Genomic DNA, 26319 nt, shown 5'->3' with positions numbered 1-26319 from the left:
TATTAAAAAGATATTTGAAATAAAAACAATCTTACATGCGGTTGTCAAAATTGAAGCGATTAAACAAACAACATTAATTCCTCAATGTAAGTCATGTCAGTCCTACGGACACACTCAAAATTATTGCGGCAAACAGCCACGCTGTGTCAAATGTGCGCAGAAGCACAAAACAATCGACTGCACAAAATCAAAGGAGCAGCTGCCAAAATGCTGCAACTGTGGAGAAGCACACCCTGCTAGCTACAGAGGCTGCATAGTAGCCAAAGAACTACAAAAAATTCGCGATAAAAAAATCGGACAGCGGAAAAATAACACTGAGACTGAAAGCCAAACTAAAGGAAGAGAGAAAAATAAAGATGAAGCTAGTACAAAATCAATATCGCATAAACCTATACCAATTCGAGCTGCAAGCAATCTACCAACCTATTCACAAGTGGCAAAAACTAACGAAAATGTCACTACACATGAAGAAAATATACTTTCAAAAATATTGCAAAAGCTAACAGAACAACAAGAATTTAACAAATCACTGGAGCAAAGGTTGCAAAATCTTGAATTTAAAATTTATCAGTCAATTACACATGCCTAACTTTTTAAAAATAATGTTATGGAACGCGAACGGTCTCCCAAAGCACCAGCATGAATTGGAAATGATTCTCAATTCAGAAAAAATCGACATTTGTTTAATTGCTGAGACGCATTTCACTAATCAAACTTTTTTCAAGATCAAAAACTTTGAAACTTACCACACTATTCACCCAAGCAACAGTGCACGAGGCGGAAGTGCCGTAATTATTAGAAGCAATATTAAACACTACGAACAAGAAAAAGTCAGCACCAATGAATTCCAAGCCACCACCATCACAATTAATGCTGGAGGTGATCTAGCATTGACAGCTGTTTATAGTCCTCCAAGGCACCAAATCAAATACGATCAATATGTCCATCTTATTGAGCGTCATAAAACAAAATTCATTATGGGCGGTGATTTTAATGCTAAACATATCCATTGGGGATCTAGGCTAACAACCACTAAAGGAAGGGAGCTCTTCAAAGCGCTTCAACAAACAAACTGTAACACTGCATCTTCATGGATGCCAACGTATTGGCCATCTGATCCACAAAAAAATCCGGACCTTATCGATTTCTTCATCACCAGAAAAGTCTCCAGTGCATATCTTAATATTGAAAATGGGCTAGACATGAGTTCAGATCACTCGCCAGTCTATCTAACTCTCAGCGAAACGGTAGTGTTACGTGATCCAGTTCTCAAATTAACTAGTCAATTTACCGACTGGGATTATTTCCGCAAAATGTTAGAAGAATCTGAAGACAATACGTTTCCAATGGAATCAACAACACAGATAGATGACGAAGTTTTAAAACTGACGAGAGAAATACAACACTCTGCTTGGTCGAGCACACCTCCTTTAATGAAAATTTCCGCTGGCCACAAATACACAAAAGATATAAAAGAAATGGTGCTAAAGAAGCGAAAAATGCGGCGTAGGTGGCATCAAACAAGATCACCTGTTGATAAAGCAGCTTTGAACAAAGCAGCGAAAGATCTCAGCCATAAAATTAAAGAATATAAAAATCAATCATTTACAAACTACGCACAGCAATTAAATAATAAAAGAGACACAAACTACTCACTATGGAAATGCACCAAAAAGCTTAAACAGCCAGCTAACCATAATCCACCAATCAAAAGAGACAATAATGGGTGGGCGAAAACCAACATAGAAAAAGCAAACTTATTTTCAGATTATCTAGCAAAAATCTTTACACCCAATAGCAACACATCACCAATGCTAAATAATGATGGCATAGCCAATGATGATTATGGCGATATAGTACCCATAACTGAAGATGAGATGTGCGCCGAGATACAAAAGCTGAAGTCGAAGAAATCTCCAGGGTTTGATTTAATAACTGCCGAAGTCCTCAAACAAGTTCCACGAAATATCATTACTAAGCTAACAAACATAATGAATGCTTGCTTTAAGCTGCAATACTTTCCAATCTATTGGAAAATAGCTGATGTCATCATGATTCTAAAACCAGGAAAGCCTCCAAACGATGTAGCATCATATCGACCAATTTCACTGTTGCCCATCTTATCAAAACTGTTGGAAAAATGTTTGATAAAGCGCCTGAGCAATATCATAGAAAACAAACAAATAATACCAACGCACCAATTTGGATTTCGCGCACGCCACTCAACTATTGACCAAATTCACAGAATTACGCGTATCATCGAGAACACATTTGAAGAAAAAAATGTGTGTTCGGCTGTATTTCTCGATGTCTCTAAAGCTTTCGATAAAGTATGTCATGCTGGCTTGCTGTGGAAAATAAAGAATGTACTGCCAAAAACATGTTTTAATATCTTAAAAACCTACCTGTCTGAGCGCTATTTTCGCGTCAGATACAAAGATGAGTTCTCTGAACTGAAAGAGATTAAAGCTGGTGTGCCGCAAGGAAGTGTGCTTGGTCCCCTTCTCTATCTACTTTTTACTCACGACCTGCCAAACAGCAGAAATTGCTTTACAGCAACATTTGCTGATGACACTGCAATACTAACCGTCGGAAAGACAGAAATAGAGTCTACTGCACAACTGCAGCTTGCTATCAATAAAATATACAATTGGACAGATAAATGGCACATTAAACTGAACGAAACTAAGTCTGTACACATCAACTTTACAAACAAAAAGACCAACTACCTGCCAATATACATAAACAGCATTAAAGTACCATACTCTAATACAGCAAAGTATCTAGGTATGACGCTCGATACGAAACTTAGGTGGAGTACGCACGTGAAAAAGAAAAGGGAAGAACTGGACCTAAAATTCCAAAATATGCATTGGCTAATGGGTAAGCAATCAGCGTTATCCGCACACAATAAAATACTACTTTACAAACAAGTTCTCAAACCTATCTGGACCTATGGGATTCAGCTATGGGGATGCACCAGCTATAGTAATACAGCGCATATACAAAGATTTCAGACTAAGGCACTCAAGCATGCAGTTTGCGCTCCATGGTATATTAGGACGCAAGACCTAGAACGTGACCTCAATATTGATTCGGTTACGGCAACCATAAAGAAATTTGCAAAGTCGCACGCAGAGCGACTAAGCAAGCATGTGAACAATGAAGCCTTGATTCTTAACGATAATACAAAATGGAAACGAAGGCTCAAACGTAAAAAACCTCTAGATTTAAACTAATAAATAAATAAAAATCAGTTAAAGTATGAATTGTATTTTGCTGAGGATTAACTCAAATTATTTGTTGTAACAAAACTCTACAAAAATTGCTCGTTAGTATATATACCTATGTATGTAATGTTATACTAGTTGCAATGAAAATACTAATAATAATAAAAAAAAAAAAAAAAAAAAATAATTTGTTTTTTTCTGAGCTTCGAAAAAAAGTGAATGAACTTGAACATGACTTCCGTTCGGTTGAACGTAGGTAAGCACCATGTTGCCGTGAAAGGAAATATCAAACGAGAGAAAAAGTTTTTTCTTCGTCCTTACGATAGACCAGGGTAAAGCTCCGCATATAATTTTGGCACGAAAAAGTTATTTATCAAGATTATCTGGTATTCGGAAGTATAAAACTATAGGCCCATCTATTTTGTAGAAAAACACTAATTATGCATTCTAAACTAGATTTTGGCTTAGGTTCAGAAATTTCTAAAAATTGTATAACTGCAGTATAAAAGTTAAAAAAAAAAATAAAAAAAAAAAAATTTTCAATTTTTTTGTGAAGTTAATTTAAAATCCTTTTTACTTTTTTTGTAAAGTTTGTGTTTAGAAATCGGTATTTAGTAGAATTAATTTTTGTATTATATTTCAAGACAAAATATATACAAATCGGTAAATAATTATAGTAATGGAACTTATAGATAAACTTTGACGATTTATTTCTTATTTCATTTTAATAATTTTTTATGAAACTATGCTACTACTACTTCATGTTCCTAAATACCTTGTGCAAATTAGAAAACAAATTCAGCTCAGAATCTTTAAAAAAAGATCCTAGAATGTAGTTTTATGGTCCATTTATAGTAATTTAATTTATTTCTCTTGTCTTGTGTATTTTTGTCCATTCAACGAATGCTCGACATTTTTCTTATATCGAAGAAAATACCCAACTTCTTTCTTCTTCTTCTTTCTTAGCATAACAACTTTTGCAACTTTGTAAGGTATTAAAATTTTAAATTGTGTCGAATACGATGATTGGGCTATATACTTTTCTCAAAATGTTCCTTTCGAATGTTGCTATTTGGTTCACATTATTCATTTTCATCGTCCATACTTCACAGCCGTATGTCAGAAATGGGCGTAGGACAGCGTAATACATATGTAATTTTTAGTCTCTACATGAGTTTGGACTTAATTAACTTTATATGTGCGAAGTATGCCCTGTTTGCTGCTTGTAGTCTATCTTGCACAGCAATTTCTGTGACATCTTTGGCGCTAAGCACCACTCCAAAATTTTTATATTTTCCTACAGTTTCGAAGCGCGTATTGCCAATAACAAGACCAGTTGGGTTGTTTTTTTATTTGGTTCACAGTGTCGTATTTATAACTAAATCATCGGCGGACGCACATATTAGCATATTGCTGTTGAACACGTATTTTTGTGAATCAAAACTAGGAACTACTCCATTGAGCACGAGGTTGAAAACCAAGCATGACAGGGCATCTCCTTGCTTAACTCCAGAGATCACTTCCAATGGATCAGACAGGTCGTTTTCAACAGCAACTTTGCTACTTGTGTTTTTCCGGGCACTCTATTTCTTATAAATTTGCATATCCTAAATTGTTCAAAAAGTTCTAATTAAAAAATTTCGAATTTTTATGAAAATATTTTTAATTTTTTTTTTTCAATATGCACAAAGCTTGTAGCTTGAATTTAAATGAGCTTTATACTGATTATAATTTTCAGCAAAATTTCATAATTTGTTCTTTGCTTACATTTAGAAAAATTAAAAACCTAAGAAAATTATTACAAATTATAAAGGGTGGGTAAGTTTTAAGGGCCGGTGATGATTTTGAATAAAATACAATTTTTTTCATTTCTCTTTATTATGATAACATTGGTATGGCTCAATTACTTATGAAACAAAATATTGGCCAAATGGCACAGCTCCATCCGATGGTCCAAATTTTCGATGACGCTGAGGTATAATTGAGATTCTATTCCGTTAATGTGCCGAATTATCTCATCTTTTAGCTCTTGAATTGTTGCTGGCTTATCGACGTACACCTTTTCTTTCAAATAACCCCAAAGAAAGAAGTTAATAAATATAAATATTTTATTTAAAAATATGGTTTCAAAAAATAATATTATCTAAAATTAAAAAAAAATATTTAGCTAAACACAAAAAATACCCTTTTAAGATTTCACTCATTTTAATCTTTACATATAACTGTTTTTTCAATTTTTTCAATACTTCACTAACTCTACTCAAGAACTATTAAATAATCCCTTCGTCTATTATTCCGCAATCAGTTGGCTACTTACGTAATAAATATTTGTCACACTTTAATTGCTTCTCAGTCAGCTTTTATTCTTTTTTGTTTTTGTTTTTTGTCCTAATGCTCAGTTAAATGTTTTCTATGTTTTTATATGCGCCATCATTCACGGATAACCCTCTAATTTATTTTCATGTATGCATCCACTTATAATTTATTGCTAACGTATGTGTGTACATGTGTGTGTGTATCTACCTTTCTTATTCTGCCGCTGGCACACTCGTATACCAACACATAAACACAATGCTATACCCAACGATTAGCCATTAGCCCCAAAGTAATAATCAAATTTCAGGTTCAAGAATGATTGCCAAAAATTGCTCACAGCATTCATAACCTAAAATCAAGTGGACGTATGTACATATTCATATACCAATATATAGACATATACATATGTATGAATGAGTACATGTCAGTTCAGCGCTGATCCAACGTATTAGCTGTGTATAAATATAGAGAAGAGATAATTTGCAGAGAAGTACAAGAGGCGCACATTAATCACCCAAAGACATATGGGCACAGACCTATGGCATTCTCTTCAAAACGATATTCTGAGTCAAGCACTTCTTTGCCTTGCTATGTGGCTCTTTTATTGGCGACCATTAGAAATGCTAAGCTTTCATTAAATTTGAAACTCAGGTCTTAGTTGATATTTTTGGTGGCGGTTATTTTTGAGTTTTGTCGGCAATCGCTGCTTTTGATATTTAAAAGCCGTTCTCAGAATTTGTCAAATTATTCAGGCGGCTTATCGAGATGTAACAAAAATATTGGAGGTTTAAGGTACAGTGAAACAATGAATCAGGTTTGGGGCTTAAGTAGGCTAAGTTGATGAAGGTAAGAAACTGTTTGTAATATTATAAAGGGAGGTGGTAGATAAGGTGATTAGGAATGTTTATGCTACAAGAACAACAACAAGTGCCAGGTATATACCTATGAAATACCCAAATGTCTTGCTTTTTTCGTCTGTCATCTGTCAACAATATTCAATCCATTGTTTGTTACGTTTCATACAACAATGCATTTTTGTCGCTCTTAAAAATGTCGAATATTTTTGCGGACATCGTGAAACCATTTGTGAAATGTTGCTCTCCCGGTTCAAAAGGAAGTCTTTTTTGCATCGAATCGTTACGGGTGATGAAAAATGGGTGTATTTCTCCAATCCCAACCGTAAACGATCGTATGATCCGCCCGGCCACAAGCCAAAAACAACGGCCAAACCAAATCGCTTCGGCCGCAAGGCCATGCTGTGTACGAGCTATAAAAACCAGGTGAAACAGTTGACGGTGACGCAACCAACGACAATTGGCCGATTTGAACAGCGCTATACACCGAAAACGCGCAGAATATGCCGATCGGCGTCACAAAGTAATTTTTCTTGATTACAATGCACCGTCACATCGAATTGGTGGACACGTACGATTGGGAACCGCTGGTGCATGCGGCTTACTCACCAGACTTGGCGCCTTCCGATTATGATTTTTTTGCGTCGATGGGCCACGCACTTTTCGAGCAGCGCTTCAATTCTAACAAAGTAGCCAAACATGGCTCGATGATTGGTTTGCGGCCAATACGGCCAATTTTTTTGGTGCGGCATCCACAAATTTCCTGAGAGATGGGAAAATATGTCGCTAGCGATGGCTTTTATTTTGAAGATTAAATATGTTACCATTTTTTCTTAATAAAGGTTTGAAATTAAAATTTACCCAACTAAAAGACAGCTTATGCCCGTGGATAAGCTGCGCGAGCGGTCTAAAGTTGGTTACACTTCGAGTGCTGGACCCTGTAAATACCTCATAATTTTAACGTTGCACGTAGATTGTCTGAAAACGGTTATGTAATCTGAGACTAAAGATAAATATTAAATGATCGACCGATAAGTTGTGACACTTGAAAACTTATAATTTACCTCCAGTGTTTTTTTATTTTATTTTATTAAAATTTGTATTATTTTTTCTGTCTGTAATCGAAACCCGCAATACAAGGAGCACTAAAAATTATTGAAACTAAAAAATGTTGTGCAACTGAAGGAAGAAGAATTTATAGTAAGTATTCATAATTGTATTCCTCTCTTCATATCTTTCCCTATTATCACAATGAACTAATTAATTTTTTTCGTCAAAATCTAAGTAGGTGCTTCCATGGGCAATCTTACCACTTAACAATCTAAAGAAAATATTTTTGGGCACTGTATGGGTCTTAGCATGCTAACACAGTGATTTTTCCCACTACTGTTGGGTGTAGACTAGTGAAATGAGCTGCAACTATATCCGACCAGAAATAGCCACTTTATCAGCATTCCTCTAAATGATAAAGCAATATTTGATGCTGTTACAATGATTGCGTCCTTCCTCAAATAAAGTACGTACCATTTTTTTTCGTCTAACAAATTTGCTCAAATAAAGTACCTACTTTTTTCTGGTCTAACAAATGAGCTATGAAGATTTATGCTATTTACTGTTATTTACAGTTTCAAAATCTTACTTCACGCATCACAATATGATTCATGAAAATTCAGTTATTTTTTGTATTAATGCCAAAACACTGCCCAGCAACTTTGAACTTTTTTAAACGCCTTAACCATTTAAAGTTTACGCCTTAATGTTCAAACATAACTAAAAATCAATCACGCGGTCTAGAAGTAGACTCAAAAAAAAAAAAAAAAAAAATTAACACAAATGTATGTACAGCTATAAGCTTGCGAGCAAGTAACGCTTCCTCATCATTAGCAACGCGTAATAAATATTTGCGCGCATTATCTTTTAGCACCAATTCTCATCATTACTCTGGGCTTAGAATGCTGCCTGCATTAAAGCTTCTTACACGAGCATACTCTTTTTTATAGCTGTTGCCGAATTTTTGTTGGTCTTTTACACTTCTTCGCAGATTCAAGCATTTCTAAGCTCATATATAGCCGTTAATCTTTTCCGCAAAATCGATTACCTTTTCGCATTAACAGAATAAATATTAGCTGTAAATTCACCAACAAAATAACATTTTTCCTAACATTTCATTTGATTGGCCGAGCATAGAATATTCGGACTGGGATTGACAACCTTTTTTACTTAAGCGTTTCTTTTCTTTTGTATTTTTTTTTTTTTTTTTGATTTTCTAAGAAACTATGAGTCATGCGGCGTTTCGCCGCTTGGACCGTTTCGCCGATTGTCATCTAAATGTAAGAATTTCATGTTTGTAGCTAACAGCTTTGCGGTGCTTTATTGTAGAGTGGAGTGTGTTGTGATCGTGAATGAAATGCGTATAAATATGTGCATAATAAGAGTGAAGAGTGATATCGATGGCTGTTGTAGCCGAGTGAGTATGTGTTGAACTACTCTTTAGTTGAGTCCTGGTTTAACGACAGCTATCGGTATGAAATAAAAAAATATAGAATATGTATTTTTTTAGAGTAGGAGATCGTCGACAGACAATGGAACACTGCCTAGTAAAAACTCTTCTCATAAAAACCACTTGGTGTTCGAAGTCGGCATGAAACGATAGGTTCATCTATTTGTAAAACAATATGAAGACACACACATTTTAATAACGCAATGAACGTGAAGCGAGCAATATATGTTAAAGGCTAATTTCATTAATGTGCATTGAAAAACTTGTGTACATTACATATTTTTCGTTTTGACTTACTATTTCAGACTTCTAAGTTAAATTCTGAGTTTTGGCTTATTAAGAGATTTATAATAGAACTAGCTTTAACCCGCGGCCCCACTCGCGTAGGAGTAGTTTTGAAGAACTTAGGATATGTATATAAAAGAATTACAAACAATAATTTCATAGAAAATAATTTTTTATTAATAATCATAATATTACAATACCCGGGATCCGTTGCTATGCATCGTTGAATAAAATCAAAACAACCAATCAGAAAAATATCAAGCAAAATTATTTTTATTAATTTTCTATCTCAACCCGTTTTTGAACTTTGCATTTTGGTCATATTTGAACAGCTTATGCGGATTATGAAGTCTAGAGTGTGCTATAAATAGTGGGAAATAGGAAAAGCTAAGATTTTTTAGATTAAATTTAAGCAAATATTCGATTATTAGTGACGAATGAGAGTGGTGGCGCGGCCTGGGGGCTGTGGGAAGGGAGTTCCATCATAAAAACATGCCTACTCGTATAACCTTCATTGGGTTAAAATATGAAAGTATTAAAATGTTTACGTCATTTGGTGTTGTCGTTTCGTAGTGATACGCGGACAACGTACAGACAAGACCAACAGAAAAGCGCTAGTAGAGTCAATATTCTTTCTATTGTAGTCAAGGTCGTTTTATTGACCGGTGGCACTGAGGTCGTAAGATTAAACCCTACCTCAGATGTATAATATTTGCTCATGAGTGATGACGCCATTAACGACTTAACGGTCAGAAACGGTTAGAACGATTAAAGGTGCACCGACATTTACATACTTCAGCATGTGACCTAAATAATATTAAAATTATATATTAGTTTTAAATAAAATAATAAAAATAAAAGTTTTTCTTAGGCAGATGACTTTGCGGTAAACAGAGGTATAAGTCACTAACAGTATTTTGGTAAAAAAATAAATCCAAAATCAGTCAAAAGCGATTTGAAAGCGCATATTTACATACTTTGATAATTGATAATTGCGCACCAACATTTTTACCAATTTTGACTCTTTTTCTATTCTTTTTAATTTTAATTATTTTTGTATGTGTCATTGCGGATGTCCTATCCTGTCTACCTGAAACACAGTGGGAACTGGTACGGCCCTTGTCCGGCATTGGAACACAGAGAAGGCATGGACATCGATCCAACGATTCTCTCCATGCCCCTTGACTCCATGCCATCAAGGGTCGTACTTGAAAAGAGATACAGTGTAGTGCTACCAGAGGCTCAGTTGTGGGGAGACTCAGAAAATGAGCCCGGCAAACACTGTTTTCGCATTTTTACGGATGGCTCCAAGACCGAGCATGGCTCCGGCTCTACGTGGAATCCAGCGGGACAAAACTGCACTTTGCTCTTGGAATGCATGCATCTGTGTTTCAAGCGGAGGTGTATGCAGTTCAAGAAGCGATGAACTTTGTTGTGGAAAAACGATGGAGAGGCAGATCTATATGTGCCTGCAGTGACAGCCAGGCTGCGCTTATGGCCTTAGACAGCCCTCAAACCACATCAGGGGTAGTGAAGTCCTGTAAATCCAGGCTGAACTATGTCGGCAGACATAATATCCTGATGCTAACATGGGTCCCGGGACACGTGGGTATCGCGGGTAACGAGACCTCTGACTCCTTAGCTAAGATGGGCTCTGAGGCCAACTTCTTTGGCCCAGAGCCCGCTTTGCCACTCCCCTCTGCGGCCATCACGGCCACGGTTAGCAAATGGGTAACTACTACCCACAAGCGAGCTTAGCAGGCTGAGAGAGGCTGCAGATGGACAAAACTGATGTTACCTGTCATGTCCGATCGATTGTGGCAAACCCTTCTGTCATTAAGCAGAGGGGAGTGCAGAAGGCTGGTTGTACTGATGACGGGCCACTTTCTGTGGGCAAAGCACATGGAAAGGTTGGGCATCTCAGACAGTGTACTCTGTCCAGCTTGTGAAGAGGAGGATGAGACGGCGGACCACTTCCTGTGTGTCTGCCCCGCCTTCGCTCGAATCAGGTTTGAAGTCTTTGGCACTGATGTGTTAAGAAGCGACCATCTTGGCTCCTTGGCACCACAAGATCTACTCAGATTTCTTCGGAGATCGGGTAGATTTAAAGAAAATTAAAAGGGAATCCAAGTGTAGTACAATGGACTCAATTAATGTCTGAGTGCTGCACTTGCTAGTTATCCCGACAAAAAAAAAAAAAAAATATGTGTCATTGCCTCAGCAAAACGTTTATATGTAAATGCTAGTTTCAGAAAGCTATAAAGGAGTTAAAACTCTAGCAGGAACTCTAGGAAAACTCTAGCATCTAGAATCTAATCTAGAAAGATTTTTGGTACACAATTTTATATATCACCTGACCTTAAGAAAAATTTAGTTTATAAAGATAAAATTTAAAAAATCAACCAGATTTTTCAGCAACTTCCAACTTGCGCTTTATTATACACAAATGTAATATGCTATAGTGCATAGTAAATTAAAAGTTTGTAAATTTTTAAAATTTTTGTATAGTATAAACCTTGAAACTTGGACTTATATAATTTTTTCTACACTGAGCTGTACTTTTTTTTTTAGGGAGGTTGAAATCAAAATGTCAGAAACATCTCAAAAGTGCCGTCACACCAATGGTATGTGGGGCACGCTCCCACTAATACTATAACAATCCTCCACCTCGGCTAATTGTACCCTGGGACCACAAAAGTATAACTTCTGGGTAGAGCCGCGTTTATATCCGAAGACACAACAGGTATCTGCATCCAGGTTCCTCTCCTGTAGGCATATGAAGGCTATACACCGTCGATAGTCCCAATTACTCACACTGTATTTATAGGTGGTTCCAAAGTAAAGGAGACATCGGAAAACTTGAAGTAGTGTTATCTTAACTCACTACCGTCTTGTCTTCTGTATGATACTGTATTGAGTGTTTCACTCAAACGTCTGTGCTTGTTGTCGTTTCGTCAGGAACTGTCCGCCTTTTCTGTTGCTGAAACGCTTTGCGTTTCCAATCAATATGGCGAAGTCGCTTCATAAACTTACCTGGGAACGTTTGCGCTGCCTCCCACGTATCGCTGGTTGCGCACATATCTCGTATGAGGGTGCTGGAGGACGGTTGATAGCCCAGGGCTTGCTCCAGGATAGCTCGTTCCTCTGTAAAGCGGTCGCAATAAAACATGACATGTTCTGCTTTTCGACAGTATTCCGGCAGTTTGGACAGAAAGGGCTGTCTGCCAGCTTAAAACGGTGCAGGTATTCTTGAAAACAGCCATGTCCGCTGAGGAACTGCGAAAGGTGATAGTCGGTGTCACCATATTTTCTTATTAAGCACTCATCAACACGTGGTATGAGTTTGTAGGTCCAACGTCCACTTTGTGACTCATCCCACCGCTGCTGGCACCTATTGTCAGCAGTCGCTCCGCTGCTTTTTCTCCTGGTGTGGGCCGCGCTCCTTGCTCCGCGTTATAGAGCCGAAACATTTCATCTGCCAAGAAGTTTAGAGGTATCTTTCTAGCTATTATGCAGATTGCATCATCAGACACAGTTCTAGTTATACTATATACGCAGGCTACACGCAGCGCGCCTTACCTGTATATCTAGGTGACTTTCCGTAGATTAGACTTTTTGGTCCCCGCCTAGATAAGTGCTGCATAAAGAATTATATATGTAGTCAGCAACCAATGACAGTAGTCGTCTGCGCTTTCCCTGGGGCCCTCCTATATTAGGAAGAAGTCGCGTCAGGGCACCATTGACAGAAGCCGCCTTGGAACTTGCATTTATTAAATGTTGCCTGAAACAAAGTCTTGTGTCGATCCAGACCCCAAGATGTTTGATCGCTTACTCTGAGCTGTACTTAAAAAAGTTATTGACATTCAGAAAAAAATATCCAAAACTCATCAGAATATCGATATGCTACCTTTTTGTGACGGAGTGTAAAAAACAAAAATATTGAAATGCTCAATGGCGCCAAATAAGGTAAAAAAGTCGGTATTTATGCTACTTTAATGTACTATTTTTTATTATAACCATATGATAGCATTCAAGTCACATGATTATGGAATTATTAACAAAAATTATATGAGATATTGTTTGAATTAAAAGTTTGAATATAAACAATGTATTTATTTCTTCACCTGCGAGGCAAAAGATTTAGTTAAATAACTAATAAGATTGTTTTTTTCAATATAATATGCATAATATGTGTGTGTTTATGTAAACGTGTTTGTATATTTTTACATTTTATATTAATTAAAATTTGTTTACAATCTTAGTACAATGTTTAGAAACCGGATTTATGGCTACCGGCATTTCTAGGCGCCAACAGCTAATTTTGCTTAGTTGCTTATCTCGCAATCACAGCATTAATTTTTTTACTATTTTCACTTAAGCTTCTGGCTTTTAATTTTGTTTTTTTTTTCACAAACACTCACACCAGCTCGAAAACATCTGTCACGTACAAAGTATCTTCGTATTTATGCTAGAAAGTTTCATGATTTTGTATGAATAATCATGCACTTATCAGCGATTAATAAAGCTACAATTTCATTAAATGTATTCAAGAAAATGAGAATAAAAATTAAATGTTTAAATGACAACAATCACTACCTGTTTTACCTATTCTCGCATTCCCATTTAAATTATTAAGTTTTTTATGGCGCTTTCTAAGAACTGTTGCTGTTGCTTTTTTGCTCTTTATGACCAATTTTATGCCAAAGTACTTGGCATTTATACATAAATATTTTATTATAACAATAAAAAAAGCGGTTTGTTGCTTTACTGTATTTAGTATTTTTTTTTTATTTCTAATACCACTCTTCGGCGGTGTTTTAACACTAGAACTACCGATATTAAATCTATACTTAGTTTTACCGACACCCGTCAAGTTGATTTTTGATCATGGCTTTCATTGTAACTTTTGGTTTAGTTCGCGTAAATTCAGTTTTCAGATTTTCTTCGCGCTTAGAAGCCATTTTTACGCATTTATGTTTAAAGCTAAGGTGTGGACGTTTTTTGCGAGGCTTACTTTTGTACACCTGATGGGTAGGGAAAGCCATTAATAAGATATTTGCTTCGCACGTTTACGACTAACCAAAACTTAATTCCAAATTTGTCCAGTTTATCGGGTCCATTTGACTTTTCTGTGATGTCCATTATTGCATAAATAATCCAGAAAATATTAAACATTTGTAAATGACTAAAGCCGTCATTTTTATGTGTGCTGGTGTAAACATACTGATTATGCAAGCTAAAACGGCTGAATGTAAATTGAATATGAATATGTAATTGTACCCATATTTCATTAAAAGCTCTAGAAAAATGCATAATTTATATCAAAATATTTAAGCATAAAATTTGAAAACCGTTAAAATGACGGTCTCGATAGTTCCAGTGTTAATGCATATGACTATGCCCCAGTCGGAAATCGTCAAGTATAGTCATGTCTTCAGGAATGCGTTACACACTTCACGATGCATCTATTTCATCACGCGATGTGCTAGAGGCTCATGTGTCCATTTATGCTAGTGATGTGAAATATCAAGTACTTTTCATAATCAGTTTTTTATGTAACCGTTCTAACTTCCAAACAAAGACCGTTGTGCCAGACCTTGTCGAATGCCTTTTCTATATCAAGATAAACTCCTTTTCAATCTGACAATTCACTTTATTTCTTAAAATGAGCTTAAAATGACTCCAAGGCCTTCAATGTGAAAAGAAAGCAAATAATAAGTTCAGCATTGAGGAAATATACTCACCTCACTGAGAGGAAATATACTCACCTTTTGAATACTGAAAGCCACCACTAAGCAGAGGTATAATGCTTATCCGAAGCTTAGCACTGAGTGTAGTGAACTCATATAGAGTAAAATTTTCAAAGCATTACCTAGTACTGAGTACTTTTGAGTACCCAGTTTTGATACTCTCAAGAGTGTATTGCTGATTTTTTAAAAGCCGAATACTTACTACTTTTAGTAACGATTATGTTCAATTCTATTTTACACATACCAGTGTAAAGCAGGAAGTTAAAGTTTTATCAAGTGGGCGTTCCCTTCGTCCGCTGATTGCTAATCTCGTTTTCCGTTACTCGTTCTCTTTCTCTTTCAACAATCTATTTGCCTCTCTTGATTGAGTGAGTTTATGCAATCCAGTATGCCTCCTGTCGCATGTGTCACAAAATACATCAGTTACCATTCTCGCATAAATCCAATATTTTTATTCAAAAAGTCACCAAAGCTTAACTTTATTGTGTACTTTTTTATATTAATGTCTACCTAAATACAAACAAAAAAAAATTGCAATTGCTTAGTCTTTCAAGAGCTTTTTACTTACTACTTATACTTTTTTCTCATGCACACAGACATGGCTTCTGTCTAGACCCCTTTTTGAAGGCGTTCTTCAAAATTTCAAAAATTATGGACTAAGCCAACTATAGGGTTTTTCAGTAAGAGCGCTTCAACTTTTGAACTTTTTTGAATAAAACACAAATGGTTTGACTTTTTTAACTAATTTTTTTTTATTATCGAATTTGAACATATACATTTAAATATAAAATTCGATTTCTTTTGCATGACCACCGCGTGCACGTTTTACGAAGTCCAATCGTTGAACCCAATTTTCGACCACTCTTTTGCATAAATCGGCCGAAATTCCAGCAATTTCGCGTTCAATATTGGCTCTGAGCTCACAAATCGTCGCCGGCTTGTTACTGTAGACCAATGACTTCACATAACCCCAAAACGGGACGGCTTGTTAAATGGACCGTAAAATGGCCGTAATGCTCTTAAAGTAGCAGCAGCAAAACCATTATTTTCATAAAAAATTTGCACGATTTGCAATCGTTGCTCAAGTGTGTAGCGTTCCATGATGAAATGTATACTAATGAAGTTGACAAATGACAAGCGAAAAATAAAAAATATTGCGTCGTTCGCCCTCCCTATCGGAAAAAAGTTGAAGCGCACCTATTGAACAACCCTATATTATGAAAATTATTATAAATTTTTCTGAAAATTGGATTATTTGTAGGCTAACATATATATAAGAAAACATTTTTTGGAAAAAATACAAGTTTTTTTAGTTTTTATAAAACCATTGTTTTGTTAAATTTGGTAAATTTGCTTATTTGTAGACTAAAACAGATATTAAAACAAAATTTCTTGGAAAAATATTTTCTTTTTAAAAACTTTTTTAAAATATAACAAAATATATATTTAAAATTTATTTAATTTTTCAGATTCTTTTAAAACCATTTTTTTTAAATAGCTATTTGTAGGCTGAAATATACTTGATTTTTTTCAAAACTTTTATAAAACCAAAATTCTTAATTTTAAAAAAATTTTGAAATTCGTAGTCTCAGCTTTTAACAAAAAATATTATATATGAGAAGACACCCTGTCAAATATAAGAAATTTTCCCCCAAAATTTTTGAAAATATTAAAAGGCATCCAATAAATTTCATATTAAGTAACTCCATATCAAAATTTTCAATATTGACTGAATTTCAAAAATAATTTTTTCCAAACTTTTAAGAAAATTAACTTTAAGAAAATTATTATTAAAATTCACCGAAGATATATCTCAAATTTTCAATATTGGCGGAATCTCAAAATGATAAATATTTTTCCAAGCTTTTAAGAAATTTTTCAGCAAAAAATTTCAAAAAAAAAATTTGGAAATTTTTATTTGTTTTTTATTATTATAAAATGCAGAAAAAATGTAAGTATTAAAACACCCTGAAGATTTTTCTCAAATTTTCAATATTGACTGAATTTCAAAACTATTATTTTTTCCAAACTTTCAAGACATTTTTCCCAAAAATTTTCAACAAAAAAAATTTTAAAAATTTCTATGTTGACTGAATCTCAAAATTATTATTTTTCTTCCAAACTTTTAAGAAATTTTTTCCCAAAACTTTCAACAAAAAAAAAAAATAAAAACAAAATTTTGGAAATGTTTTCCTTATTATTAAAAAAATGCAGAAAAAATTTTAAGTATTAAAACGCACCGAAGATATTTCTCCAATTTTCAATATTGACTGAATATCAAAATTATGAATTGTTTTCAAACTTTTTTCAGTTTCTTTCACTTCTTATTATACTCAAGCCTGCAAATAAACCAATTTTCAGGAAGACTTGAGTGTCTTGTCTAAAATAATTGAATCACTTCACATTTTTTTTTTTTTCATTTTTTTTTTTGCGGATAACCTCCTCATCCGCAAAAAAAAATGAAAAAAAATGCCTAATGCGTCATCAAAGCTTGCAACAATGGTATGTCTGGAGACTAAAAAAACTCCCCTTCGTTTGAAATCGTCGCATAGCTGGAAGCGCTTTCGCATTACTTCAGAGTGGCGTTCCATCTTTCTCATTACAAAGGTCTTTGGCTATGTGCCTTCGCCCAGGTCGCGTGATCTCCCTCGTTTCCTCGCTACTTAACATCTTGTCGAATACATCGTCAGTGGTTAGTGACCGACTGCATTCTCAAGCGTTCGACGTTCTTGATCCCAATGCATGCATTGGAAGAATGTATAGTATGTGTTCAGCATTATACCCGCATGTGCATGTGGGTTGTTCACTTCACCGAAGTTCCAGCTGTACCATGTAGCGACGTCTTTTAATAGCCCAGCCGTCCCTCTGCCGAGTGTTTTGTTAATCCAACGGTCTTGCCACAGCCTTAGCGTTTCATTCCTTATTTCGCGCGCTGCAGGTTTACTAAATCTTTCTTCAATCCCCTCTTTCTTTAATGCCCATAACTTTTTCCTCTCAAAAGCTGGTAAGTCTATCGGTATAGATCCGTTTATTAGTTGAACAGCTGACTTGACATAAAATCACTCTTTTCAGACCTTATCAAATATAACTGCGCTTATGCTCTTGTAGTTCAGAAATGCATCCATGCGTTTTACCGCTTCATAATTTATTTCACGCACTACGTCCTCAGAATATGAATTAAAATGATTAATAACCGAACAACCGAATTTTTGTTTTAGGAAAATATAAGTTAAAGTGCAGTAAAACGAAAAATTAAGAAATTTGATATATCTGGCGCACAGTTTAAACGTAGCGCAAACATCCCTCGCTGTCTTTGGGGTGCATGCTAGCCAGTCACTGATTTCCGATTAAGAGCTCTCAAGTGACTATAATTCTTTTTAAGGGGGGACCCTCATTTATCGGGTAAAAAAAATCGATTTTTTGGAAATATTTTTTATCTATTCTACAACTATTTAAGAATATACTTTCAAAATTTCAAGTCGATATCTGTATTTTTGAAGGAGTGACAAAATTTTTAAGAGGACGCGACGGGTGGCCTGATCGCCTGTATCCAAAACTTTAAACGCGTTTTTCTCGAAACATCATTTTTCGATTTTGTGTACACAATTGAGAACGCTGTATTGAACCAATCAGGCTTTACAATAGCTCATTTTAAAGATAATTAAATTGTTTTCAATGTGACATTAAGTGTTTTAAAAAAAAAAAAAATTTTCAGATTTTTTTGTAATTTTAAAGTCAATTTTTATGCATGAAAAATCACTTTTAACATAAAACTGGGTAAAAAATATCAATTTCGACATTTTTTTTTTAAATCAAAATGTCACATCGAAGGTATTATCCTAAAGTTTTAAAAAAAAATTTGGTTTTTTTATTTCAGAAAAAAATTCAGAGCGCTAGAATGTACACAGATAGAATGAGGTGCCATGGACGAGGTGTATATTTCCATACTTAAAATGTTTTTTTTCTTCTCCGAAAATTTTTGTAGACAGTCAAGACATTTATTAAAGTACTTTATGAATTACAAAACGTTTGAAGTTATTTTACCTGAGAAAAAAATTCCCAAAAATGATGCATTTTTCGACCGTCTAAATGAGGGTCCCCCCTTAAAGATCCATGATTAGATGCATATACCCTAAAAATCATACATGACGAAATTTCCGACTGGGCTCGCCACACTCAGTGTATGTGTTAAAGACACGTTTCAGACGTGTGTATTAGTTTTTTTGAACTCATGTGCACACATGTACTTATGCTTATGTACTTATATACACAGTATATATGCTCATGCATGCTGGCTTCGCACAAGTTTCTTGTAGTTGCTTTTTTTATGATTACTTTACATTTTACTTTTTATGATTAAACATTTTTTTAATTTGCTGGCGTGAAATTATAATAACAATTCAAAGTAATAAAAGGCTTGAAATATTATATTAAAGTGAGCAAAATTTTAGACCCGTTTTATATGCAATTTTAGCGCTATAGAAATTAATTAGTATTTGCAAACTATTATTATGTAAACAATTAGAGGTTAGTTACGCTTCGACAGCTTTGCGAAATGAGTGCAATTTATTGAAGAAAAATTGAACGTCATAGGTTACCACAGCAAGTGTTACAGTGCGTGGCATATTAGCAGGGGAGGATGATTTATATGAAGGGCTAATGGCATCAAAAATTGCGGTGATGTCTGAGTATGACGAGGAAAGGCTTTTATAGACTCAGATTTCTCTTCATAAGATACTTAATAGAGATATAAATTTTCGATTTTTTTTATTTCGCTGTTTTTTCCGGAAAATATGTTATAGATCATAATTTATGATCAACCAAAAAAATTTCAATTTCCTATTTACAGATCCCTCGTCAACAGAGACATCCCTTTCCGCAGCAGTCACAACGCTAGCAGCACAACATGATGACGCCGCTGCACCGAGCACCGCCACTACCAACAACAGCGCTCCTGCACCACCATCTGCATTGCCGGCAACCACAATAGAGCCGATCGTCACAACCGAACCGACAACTACACCTGCCAGCAGCGAGTTTAGCAGCGAACGACAAGCCAAAGAACATATTGAGCATGTGACACGGGTTGAAGAACATCAAAATATTACAACAAGCACAACTGGCGCAACACCCAGTGAGAATCAAGAAATAATAGTGCCACATGTATTAGTCGAGCATGCGCAGCAAATTATTGAGGAGGATAAGGCAGAGCACAATCATAATCCACCACATATGCACCTGACACCTTACGAAGCCGAGCACATACAACATATACATGGGCACCATGCTGATCATAATCATGAACATGCTCACGATCACACGCATAATGGCCACGACGACGTCACACACATCGATCATACGCACGAACACAATGATGAAGAGCATTCGACAGAGCATGTGATCTCGTCAACCTCAAATGATATTTTCGCTGAAAGCAAAGAACCGAGTAAGCCATTGGACAGCCCTTCTATTGGGGCGACTACAAATTCAGAGGGAGAGAATGATACGCATAGTGAGGAGAAGATTGTGCATACGCCCGCTGAAGTGTTGATTAACCAAATTTCACACGAATTTGAAGAGGAGGATAAGGATTTGAATAACTTTCGGCATCCGGCTACACTGATTACCGCCAGCAACAGCGACGAATCGATGATGGCCGCCATGATGGCTGCGGCAATGAAGGAAAACGAAAGTGATGCCACCGCTGTTGGAGGCGAGCCGATGGCGCGACATGAAGAGGATCCTTATCATACGCATATACTATCCGAGCAGCACGATCGCTTAGCAGAGCAGGAAGATTTCAAACTAATCGCAGAGGACTTAAGTAGTTCGACAGAAACGCCTGTGATATCTGGTGTAGAAATGACAACAAAGGCAAGCGAAGCAGAAAAGGAAGTTGAAAGTAATGGGAGCACTGAAAAGAGTGCACCAGTTGTTGTACCTGCGGCAGCAATGAACGCCACAAATGTGACAATTGAAGAGCGTGGACGTGCAATGAATATTGCCGACGAAGAGGATAGAGAGACAGCGTCAACCACGATAATAGCGCCAAGCGAGAGTAAAGAGCCGGTGGTGGTGCCAGTCGTTGCAATACAATCAGAACACGATCACGTACATATGCACGATCCTATGACTATTGAAACCACAACAGGGGCGGGAACAAAAACAAATGCAATCGAAAGCAATAACAACAATGAGGGCGCACCCAAGAGCCACGATGATGCATCTTCAACAGAATATCCACAGCATTTCTTCTATCATGGTGAGGGTCGCTCTGTGGGCGATAGCATTTCGGCAGAGAATGACGATGTACCATTGAACTATCATTACCATAACTTTGTGACCACAGAACGCGGCGGCAATGGCAATAACAAAAGTGTGGCTGAAAAGAGTGGCGCTTTGGTGGATTTAAGCGATATCAGCATGGATGAAGACGACCAAATGGATATGACACACAATACGCACGAACAACAACAACAGCAGCAGCACAAACAGCACGAAGAGCATGACAAGCATGAAGAGCACAACCGCAGCAATTATAGCGCCAATGAGGGGGAACAACAAAAAAATGAGCAACAGCTGAAGATTACTGAGGTGACAAAAGTCGCTGGTAGTGCGGCCGCTATGCAACAAGACTGCACTGGCAGTGATGACAGAATGTACAAGGTGAGTGTCTGTGTACTTAGCAGAAGTAGTAGAAGTCAATGAAAGTGGATTTAAGCTGTGAATGTGGAAAAAAAGATACATATATTGTGACATCATTTTTTAGATTACGCATTTCGCACTAAATTTATGCGTTACGTAAACAATAACAATGTTGAAATTTTTAGATTTTAAATTATTCAATAGAATTCATAAAAAATTTTCACGTACATATCAACTTTTTTGTGCACCGCGTACACTCAATACTAAAATTACACATTACGTATTTTTTTTCTTGCGTGTGCGTGTTTTTCTTTTTAATTATTTGCTATTCCATGGTCACCTCTACGTTTCAACACTTTGCTAATCAATACGCAAATCGACGCACTATTCGCTGAAGATATGATTATATGTGTACATTAGGGTGCGTCACTCTCTACACGAAGAAAAAAAATTAGTTCTATTTTTTTCAACGGAGGTTAAATTTTTATTATGCACTTCGTTAAATAACTATATTATTATTATTATTTATTAGTGAAATATAAAATATTGCACTAACAATTTTAACGCACTGGCTGCATAGGCCTTCGGTGTAAATAACTATAACACAGGGACTTCTGAATAATTTTTAACAGTTTATTTCTGCTTTAAATTTTTTTTAATTTTGCTATATAAATCAAGCTTCAAACTTTGTGCAAATATAATTTGTGCCAGAGTCATGAAATTTCATCTAAATTTGAAACTTTTTAATCATAGTTTTTAAAAAAATTTCGAGTACGCAGAATTATAGCCTATTGAATTTTAATCTGTCGATCTTGTGCAGTTTTTTCATATAAAGAATGCTCTAAATTTTTTTTGTATGGGAAAAAAACACTTAGCTGCAAAAATAAATTTCAAATATCAATGCGATTTTTGAGCGAGTTCTTTGCACTTTATTGCACCAAAATGCACACCCCAAAATTATCTAAAAATTCTGATTAAAAAATGTAAAAGGGCTACCCAAAAATTATCTAAAAACTCTGATTAAAAAATTTAAAACGTCTGTACCTCTGTATACCCAAAAATTATTAAAAGTTCTGTTTAAAAATTAAACATTTTTGTTCATAACTTTTTTGATTTATTTTTTTAATTTGTATAAACTTGGATTTATATGGTTTTTATTACACAATGAGCCATTATTGCATAAAAAAATATTGAAGTCTAAAAAAGAAACAAATCCATTGTCAAAACTTGTCAATAAGTCCTAGTGCTGTAGTTATTTAAAGTAGAATATTTTGAAACTTCCGCCAAAAAAAAATATTTTGAAGAAATTTTAAGATTTAGGTGAGCTGAACGAATTTCAAAGTACCTCCAAAAAATCAGTTAAACCAGTAAAACTAGTTTTAAAAATTTTGTTTTTCCAAAAAATTAGCTACGACAATAAAACAGTTTACGCTTAAAAGGTCTGCAAACAAATTTTTTATCTTCAAATTCATTTAAAAGTCATTCATAAAAATTTAAAAACTGATATTAAAATTGTTTGAGGCCTAAAGTCTCACTAGCACCAAACTGTACTGGCTAAATTCTTTCAGTCGAAGCTCTATAACTCCCTCATCTTATATATACATATATAAGGCGTTTTTCAATAGGTACGCTTCAACTTTTTTCCGATAGGGAGGGCGAACGACGCAATATTTTTTATTTTTCGCTTGTTATTTGTAAACTTCATTAGTATACATTTCATCATGGAACGCTACACACTTGAGCAACGATTGCAAATCGTGCAAATTTTTCATGAAAATAATCGTTCTGTTGCTGCTACTTTAAGAGCATTACGGCCATTTTACGGTCCATTTAACAAGTCACCCCGTTCGACAATCGACCGTCTAGTGAAAAAATTTGTATCTACGTTTTCGCTACATAATGTTCCGGTGCCAGTGAGAGCAAGAAGTGCACGAAGTGTTGAAAATATTGCTGCCGCCAGGGCTTCAGTTCAAAAATACGCAAATGTGTCGCTCACACGACGTTCTCAACAATTGGGCCTTTCTGTATCGTCATTATGGCAAATTTTGCGAAAAGATCTTGGCCTACATCCGTACAAGATCAAGCTGACACAAGAACTGAAGCCGTCTGACCATTTGAAGCGACGTCGATTCGTAAATTGGGCTGAAGATCAACTCGAAAATGATCCAGATTTTTTCCAAAAAATCATCTTCAGTGATGAAGCTCACTTTTGGCTCAATGGCTTTGTCAACAAGCAAAATATGCGTTACTGGGCAGAAAGCAATCCACACGTGATTCATGAGGCACCGTTGCATCACGAAAAAATCACTGTTTGGTGCGGTTTACATGCCGGCGGCGTAATTGGCCCATATTTTTTCGTTGACGAGAACGATCGCCACGTTACTGTGAATGGAAATCGATACCGCGACATGATAAACGATTATTTTTGGCCGCAATTGAATGGTATGGACTTAGACGACATGTGGTTTCAACAGGATTTGTTGAAGAGTAAGTTCGATGAGCGCATTATTTCCAGAAATGGACCGGTCGAATGGCCACCGTGCTCGTGTGATTTGACTATTTTCTTTGGGGTTATGTGAAGTCATTGGTCTACAGTAACAAGCCGGCGACGATTTGTGAGCTCAGAGCCAATATTGAACGCGAAATTGCTGGAATTTCGGCGGATTTATGCAAAAGAGTGGTCGAAAATTGGGTTCAACGATTGGACTTCGTAAAACGTGCACGCGGTGGTCATGCAAAAGAAATCGAATTTCATACTAAAATGTATATGTTCAAACTCGATAATAAAAAAAAAATAGTTAAAAAAGTCAAACCGTTTGTGTTTTATTCGAAAAAAAAAGTTGAAGCGCTCTTACTGAAAAACGCTTTATAATAATTGCCGCATACACACTTTTTAAGTATTTAGCCGAGCTCCTCCTGCTATTTGTGGTATGCGTCTTGATGAAGGGACCTTCAGTTTTAAGCCGACTCCGAACGACAGATATTTTTATGAGGAGTTTTTTCATGACAGAAATACACTCGGAGAGTGCCGAGAGGCGACCGCCATTAGAAAAAATGTTTTTCTTCATTATGTGTTTCACTGAGATTCGAACATACGTTCTCTCTGAATTCCGAATGATACTCACGCACCAACCCACTCCGCTACGGCGGCGGCTCATCTTAATATATACTAAATTTTATAATTCTGATGGAAAAACTGCAACTCTTTTGGATGAGGCACCCTAATGTACATATTTGTATGTATATAAACACAAGTATTTGACTTCAAAATTGCATGTAAACAACTTGCCATTTGGTAATCGACTCACGACTGCAAAAACCAGCTAGGTGGCGCTTCATTTTACACGATTTTTCACTTTCTTCACGTTCAGTAAAATTTATGTTCGGATTCATTTCAGCGATGTACTCTTGCAATAAATTGAGCACAAAATAAATTGCATAACACTCGAGTGCTGATATATAGAAAAGTTAAGCACCTGAAAAAATATAGGCTGCTTTTATTAAGTTATTTTCAAAATGCGTCAGTACCTACAGTGAACACAAGGACGCTCACTTTCTTAATTGTGGCAGCGTAGAGGTGATAGCTGGCTCTTTAAATCCGGCGCTCTATAAGTAGTGAAAGCAGCTCAGTTTTTGAAACGATTTTATTTTTATTTTGAATATAAAGTAAGTTGCGTTCAGCTTGAGCCTAAGCTTAGTAAATTGCAAACCACTACACACTGCCATGCCCGATGGGGTGCTATGCTCACCAGTCGTACCTACTGCAATAATGGAATATCTAAAGGATTCTCACGAAAAAATTGTATACTGTTTGCAAACAGATTTCCTTTGCCGTTGTATTAACTTGTAAATGAAAAAAAAAAAAACAAAAAAAAAGATAATTTTATTGATGCGAAAAATATAAATGATGGCATGAAACCCTACATAAAAATGTAAGCATCAGTGTTAAAGGTGTTTACTTGTAGTTGATAGATCCGATTGCGATGAAATTTTGTCAAGTTGTTGAGGGTATATGTGGAAAGGTGTACTATTTAGTTTGTTGGAATACGTTAAATGGCGTAGAGCTCGAGTTAATTATGGCAAGCATGCATATAGTCCAATTTAGTTCATACTCGGTGTATATAGAAGGTTGCCTAAAATTAATCATGTTTATGAAAAACTTTTTTACAAATTAAATGAAATTATTTTGGGTGATGGAAATCTTAATTTTAATCTTTACGCGCTCCATTACTTGCCTGTTTGTATAATTAGCAGTTGTCTAGTTCACAAGTATCAAATGCAATTGACTTTCAAAGCCATTTGCAAAAATTATTGTAAAAATCTGCCGTTGGAGTGATTATTTTTGCGGCATCTTGTATTAACTACCTAAAATCAAATTATTTAAGAAAAACCAGTCAAGCAAAGACAATCCGATAAAGACCCACCGCCCTAAGTGTCGAAAAATCGTATTTACGGTCCGATTTGATTCATATTCGAGATATGCTTTAGTTCTCTGCTGGATCCCCACAGCTTCTGCAATAGGGGTTGTACGGAATTCCAAGCTTCTCCGCATGAGTTCCGATCAGCCAGTGACCAATGAACACCGCAATTAGTTTGGAAATTGAATGGCGGGGGATTCCCATCACCTTAAGCGTTCTGTTTCTATCGTATTGAGGCCATAGTGCTTTTGAAATAGCACACGATGAGACAGACCTCCATCTTTTTTTAGAAAGAAATTCTGTAGTTTCCCTTTAACAACG

General features: G+C 35.8%; 1 protein-coding gene across 3 annotated transcripts in view; it reads left to right on the top strand.

Moving 5' to 3' along the window:
- Positions 1-26319, top strand: part of LOC129237686 (putative epidermal cell surface receptor) — a 153605-nt gene that overhangs the window by 76452 nt on the left and 50834 nt on the right. For all 3 annotated transcript variants that reach the window (XM_054872614.1, XM_054872695.1, XM_054872772.1), the window contains one exon: positions 19785-21601. In XM_054872614.1, the coding sequence (XP_054728589.1) occupies positions 19785-21601 (1817 nt within the window). The remainder of the gene's footprint in view (positions 1-19784; positions 21602-26319) is intronic.

Source organism: Anastrepha obliqua, chromosome 1 (genome assembly GCF_027943255.1).
Source record: "Anastrepha obliqua isolate idAnaObli1 chromosome 1, idAnaObli1_1.0, whole genome shotgun sequence".
NCBI classification, from domain to species: Eukaryota; Metazoa; Arthropoda; class Insecta; order Diptera; family Tephritidae; genus Anastrepha; species Anastrepha obliqua.
The sequence above is the reverse complement of the archived record's forward strand: the minus strand, read 5'-3'. Positions and strand labels throughout refer to the sequence as shown.